Genomic DNA, 5,624 nt, shown 5'->3' with positions numbered 1-5,624 from the left:
AAAAAAAAAAAAAATGAAAAACAAAAATTAGCTGGGGATGTGGTGGTGGGTGCCTGTGATCCCAGCTACTTGGGAAGCCGAGGCAGGAGAATTGCTTGAACCTGGGAGGCGGAGGTTGCAATAAGCCAAGATGTGCCACTGTGCGACAGAGTAAGACTGTCTAAAAAAAAAAAAAGATACCTGTCAGGTACTATGTTCACTACTTGGACGACAGAATCATTAGAAGCCCAAACCTCTGCATCATGAAATATACCCATGTAACAAACCTGCACATGTATCCCTGAATCTGAAATTAAAACTAAAGAAAAAGATAGATTCACGCCTGTGTAGTGCTTGACATCTCTCACCTGTAGAGCCCCAAGCAGCCTCCTCTCGGGGTCCTCTCCTGCGTTGCCCCAGAGCGGGCAGAGTGACAATCCAACCAGGTCCCTCCCCTGCTCAAACTCCTTTCATGCTTCCCTAGTGCCCTCAGATGGAAACACATTAGCTTCACCTCCAAGCCACCCTGCCTGATGGAGCAACTCTCCTCTCTTCAGCCTCACCTTTCACCATCTCCCGCCCCATGCTGGGCTCAGCCTGAATGCGTGTGCTCATCCACGCCACGCCTTCACCCACGCCCTTTCCTCTGTTCACACTCAGATCATTCCCTCCCTTTTCTCCACTGTGCGGACTCAGATTTCTCCTTCAGTACCCAACCCTGGGCAACCTCGTCAGGAGCTTTTCCTGGATCCTTTCGCCAAATCTAAGGCATAGCCCATTGGTTTGACCACTGCCCAATTCTCCACTCCCTCCCTCTATTAGAATCATACACCCACACCTTGCCATGTGGCTTGTTACTGTTTTTAGAGACATGTTCTTACTACGTCTCCCAGGCTGGCCTCAAATTCTTGGGCTCAAGTGATCCTCCCAACTCAGCCTCCTGAGTAGCTGAGACTACAGGTGCACAACACAGTGCCCAGATTTTTTATCTCTCTATTTATTTATTTATTTTATTTTATTTTATTTTATTTTATTTTATTTTTGACATGTGGCTTTGCTGTTCTTCTCACTAGAGTGGCTGGAGCACATGTCCCCTCCCCACTAATGTTGGTCTCAGCTGTCTGGCCAACAGCATATGGCAGAACTGACAGTGTGATAGTTCTGGGTTGAGGTCTAAAGAGGCATCACGTGTTTCTTCTCACCCCTCTTGCCACTGCCCTTGAGAAGAATGTGTGCCCGGTGGCCACTGGCTGGGGAAGACACAGGGGACATCTGCAGACCTTACTCCTTCCCCACATTCTGAAGCAGAACCACCCTAACCCTCCCACAGACCCAAAGCATGAGAAGAAATGTTCTCATAAGCTGCTGCTATTTGGGGGATGTTTGTTATGCAGCATTACCAAGCAACAATAGCTGACTCAAACAACATGCCTTCTCTCTGACTTCCTTGGTGCCCTGTGCTTCCCCCGTGGCAACACTTTTCACACTTTGTTACCATCATCTGGTTACCTGTGTGTCTCCTCATAATACTCTGAAATTTATGAGTGTAAAGACCATGTCTTATTATCTCTGTGTTTCTAGAATGTCTAACATAGCAGGCACTGAATATGTGCTCAATGAATATCGGATGGATGGATGGATGGATGGATGGATGGATGGATGGATGGAAAGAAGGGAGAGAGAAGGGAGAAAGGGTGATGTATGGAAGGATGGTTAGATGGATGAAGAAATGGAAGGAAGGAAGGAGAAAAAGAAAGGAGGGAGGGAGGGAGAGAAGGAAGGAAGGAAGGAAAGAAGGGAGGAAGGGAGGGAGGGAGGAAGGAAGGAAGGAAGGAAGGAAGGAAGGGACGGAGGGAGGGAGGGAGGGAGGGAAAGAGGGAAGGAGGGAGGGAGAGAGGGAGGGAAGAAGGGAAGGAGGGAAGGAAGGACAGAAGAAAGGGAAGAAACTATATACAGGAAGTATTTGGGACCAGCTTTAGGGTACCATAGTTTGGCTTTTAGTTTTAATTTCAAGATGTTTAAAAATCTGTTTTCCATTATTTGAATGATTTTTTTCCTTCTTCTCAGAAGAAAGATTTTGTATCTGTGTCTCTGTTTCTTTGGGAACAAAGGGAACCAGTGATATCTTTCTCAGAGGATATCATTTCTATTGGGGTGGTCTCAGAATGAAAACTGATGCTGCCATCATCTTGATACTTCTTGTCTTATCTAACAGCAAAAATGTTAAAAGTGGATAATACCAGGTGCTGGTAAGGATGTAAGGAGACAGACAGTCTCCTGTCCATCGCCAGCTTCCCATTTTTCTTGGTTCACACATGGAGGGTACTCTCAGGGTGGGCAGAGGAAAGTTGGGAGGTCCCAGCCCTCCACACCCATCCCACCTCATTCCCCCCTCAGCTCAGCTATCCTGAGAGAGGACTGGGTCCCAGCCACAGCTCATTGAAAGGAAAAGAAGACAGGGGTGGGGTGGGGTGAAGGAGAGCAGCCCACTCCAGATGGTTTTCCCCTTCCCGGGGCCCTTACCTTTCCAGTCAGCTGAACCTCGGCCCCCTCCCCCTGCAGTCTCTGCACCACCTGCAGGGAGGTGCTCTCGGGGAGCACGACGGTGGCAGGGATGCCCAGCTTCCTAGCAGCATAGGCAGCAGCGATGCCCGCGTTACCTCCTGTGCAGAAACAAGGAAAGGGGCAGTGAGCAGAGTTGCATTGGCCTTTAACATGCCTTTCCCTCCCCCTCCATATCCCTTCAGAGTCACTCCTCCCCAACATTTATATGCCCCATTGACTCCTTCCTCCACTGGAGAGGGGGACACATGATCTAGGTTGAGCCAATCAGAACCTAATCCCCCAACCCATGATTGGTTCAAGGATGAAGACACCACCCAAGCAGGGCCAAAAAAGACCAATTCCAGGATTGAGGCGAGGCATCAAGAAGGGGTGCTCCCTTTTCCCTAGGGTTCGGAGGGCGGTAGGATGCAAGGCTGGAATTCCTGGTGGCCATCTTGCTACCATGAGGCCCACCTAAAAATAAAGCTAATATACAGGAGCACAAAGCCCAGAGGAGAGACAGAGAGGAGAGTTCCTGGATCCCCCTGTGCCTGAAAGCCACTTATCCCAAGAATTTTCCATTCTTAGAGCCTGTAGCTTAAACCTAAATGAATTGGGTTTTTGGCACTTGCTACCACCGTGAGTCCTGAACTATGGGAGAAGGCTAGGAATGGGATGTACACAGTAGTCATCTCATCAATGACCTTGATGAGGCTGTACCTTTAAGAGGAGACCAACCCTGGACATCTAGTGCTGCTCCAGCCAGCTCCTCCTCCCCTAACCTCTGCCCTGAGGACCCCCATGAAACAAAAAAGGGTGGGGTCACCTGAGGAGCACACCAGGTGTCTGCATCCCTTCTTGGCCATCTGGGAAGAGAAGGAATGGGGTTAAGGGCTAACCCAAGCAGTTGTCATGAAGGCCTATGTAGAATGGGGTTAGAATCTCCCCATCCCACTCCCAATACTCCTTTACCCCTCATCCTGCCCACAGCCCTGCCCTCACCTCTCCCCTCCCATCTGCACGAGTTCATGTTTCTCCTCCTGCCCAAACCCATCCCCAGCCCACACCCCTCACTCTTCCCTCCCTCCTGCACAACCTCATTTCTCCCCTTCTGCCCACACACCCTCACCTCCTGGCAGAAATGCCCAATGCCCCGAATCTTGAAGGAGCCGCTGGGCTGCACATTCTCACACTTGAGGAAGATAGGCATGCCAGCCACCTGGGACAGTGCCCAGCTCTCCAACAGAGGTGTGACCACGTGGAAGGGCTCCTGCTTGGCACGCTCCGCCACAGGGCCATCCATTCTGGAGACCAGGTAGATAGCCTGCAGGAGGACACGAAGTTCACCACCCAGGCAGTCCCCGTCAAGAGTTCCCTTAACCGGGACAAGAGAGGGGAAGGTAGAGCAAGCCCTTGGCTTAGGTGCCCTTCACTCCATCCAGCTGCCAAGCTGTGAGATCCCAGTCAAGTATCTGCATCTCTCTGGGCCTCAGTTTCCCTATCTGGTCAAAGACATTTGGCCTGCAGTCCTTTCATTCTATAAGTGTGGCTGTGTCGGGGATGTAGAAAGTGGCCAATATGTGGCGAGGAATGAGTGAGAGAGTGGGAGAATTCATTCATCAGTCAGGAAATACTTGTTGAGCACCTACCATGTGCCAGGCATTTCCAGTTTTGGGGACCCACGAGTCATAAAAACCTCCCACTAGGAAAAGTCATAGAATTTCAAATAGGAGTGACTTGCAGAGGGTATGGGGTGCTACTGTAGCGAGAGCAGTCAGGAAAGACATGTCTCAGGAGGAAAGCTTTGTACAAACGTTTGTCATGGAAAATGTAAATGTAGCAGAAGTATTGAGAACCATATAAAGACCTTCAGCTGGCCGGGCACAGCAGCTCACACCTGTAATCCCAGGACTTTGGGAGGCCAAGGCAGGCAGATCACTTGAGGTCAGGAGTTCGAGACCAGCCTGGCCAATATGATAAAACCATGTCTCTACTTAAAATACAAAAATTAGCCAGGAGTGATGGTACACACACCTGTAATCCCAGCTACTCAGAAGGCTGAGGCAGGAGAATCACTTGAACCTGGGAGGCCGAGGCTGCAATGAGCCAAGGTTGTGTCACTGTACTCCAGCCTGGGTGACAGTGAGACTCCATCTCAAAAACAAACAAGCAAAAACCCTTCAGCTTCAGCAATCGATTCATGGTCTAACTCGCTTCCTATCGGTGCCCACTCCCCCTTCCTGTATCATTATTACCCCTTAATTACTATTATCTTTTTCTTTTATGTTATTTCACCTGTAAATATTTCAGCATGTATCTCCAGAGGTAAAGAACTTGCGTTTTTGAGACAGGGTCTCACTCTGTCACCCAGGCTGGAGTGCGGTACTGGAATCAGCTCTCTACAGCCTTGACCTCTCAGGCTCAAGCAGTCCTCCCACCTCAGCCTCCTGAGTAGGTGGGACTAGAGGCAACACAACCACATCCAGCTGATTTTTGTACTTTTTTGTAGAGATAGGGTCTCACTATGTTGCTGGGGCTGGTCTCAAACTCCTGGGCTCAAGGGATCCTCCTGCCCCAGCCTCCCAAACTGCTGGGATTACAGGCGTGAGCCACTGCATCTGGCCTAAGAACTCCTTTTTTATATGTAACCATATGGTTTCATGACTGTACATACATTTGTTCAAACACATTGAATTCTATACTTAAAGTGGGCTAATTTTATTTTATGTAAATTATACCTCACTGAGGCTAATTTTTAAAAAAATGTAATCACAACGCTATGATCACATCTGAAAATACAATTTTTTCCATATCATCTAGTGTCTGGTAATTGTTCACATTTCAAATCATCACATTAAATATGATCAGGCTGATTCTGTGGCTGGTTGTGGTTTGGGGTTTTTCACAGTTTGAATCAGGATGCAAATCAGATCCGTGAATTCAGATTGGCTGAGGGGTCTTTTAACTCTCTCTCCATCTGTGGGTTCTTGAAAGGGGAACTTTGAAATGGATGACAGGAAGAGAGCCAAGAGGAAAAGTTTCTGCAGAGAACAGCAGCCAGGACCACCTCGAGGGAGAAATGCACTTGGGGTGCTGCCATT

General features: G+C 48.9%; 1 protein-coding gene across 2 annotated transcripts in view; it reads right to left on the bottom strand.

Annotated features, from left to right (window-relative positions):
- Positions 1-5,624, bottom strand: part of SDSL (serine dehydratase-like) — a 30,431-nt gene that overhangs the window by 16,244 nt on the left and 8,563 nt on the right. Inside the window, exons 2-5 of one of the 2 annotated variants that reach the window (XM_011997925.1) lie at positions 4,558-4,677; positions 3,653-3,847; positions 3,350-3,389; positions 2,503-2,642 (exon numbers count right to left, since the gene is read on the bottom strand). In XM_011997925.1, the coding sequence (XP_011853315.1) occupies positions 2,503-2,642; positions 3,350-3,389; positions 3,653-3,826 (354 nt within the window). In that variant the 5' untranslated portion in view covers positions 3,827-3,847; positions 4,558-4,677. The remainder of the gene's footprint in view (positions 1-2,502; positions 2,643-3,349; positions 3,390-3,652; positions 3,848-4,557; positions 4,678-5,624) is intronic. The other variant, XM_011997924.1, reaches the window with a different exon arrangement.

The sequence above is a fragment of the Mandrillus leucophaeus genome, unplaced genomic scaffold (assembly GCF_000951045.1).
Source record: "Mandrillus leucophaeus isolate KB7577 unplaced genomic scaffold, Mleu.le_1.0 Scaffold55, whole genome shotgun sequence".
NCBI lineage: Eukaryota > Metazoa > Chordata > Mammalia > Primates > Cercopithecidae > Mandrillus > Mandrillus leucophaeus.
The sequence above is the reverse complement of the archived record's forward strand: the minus strand, read 5'-3'. Positions and strand labels throughout refer to the sequence as shown.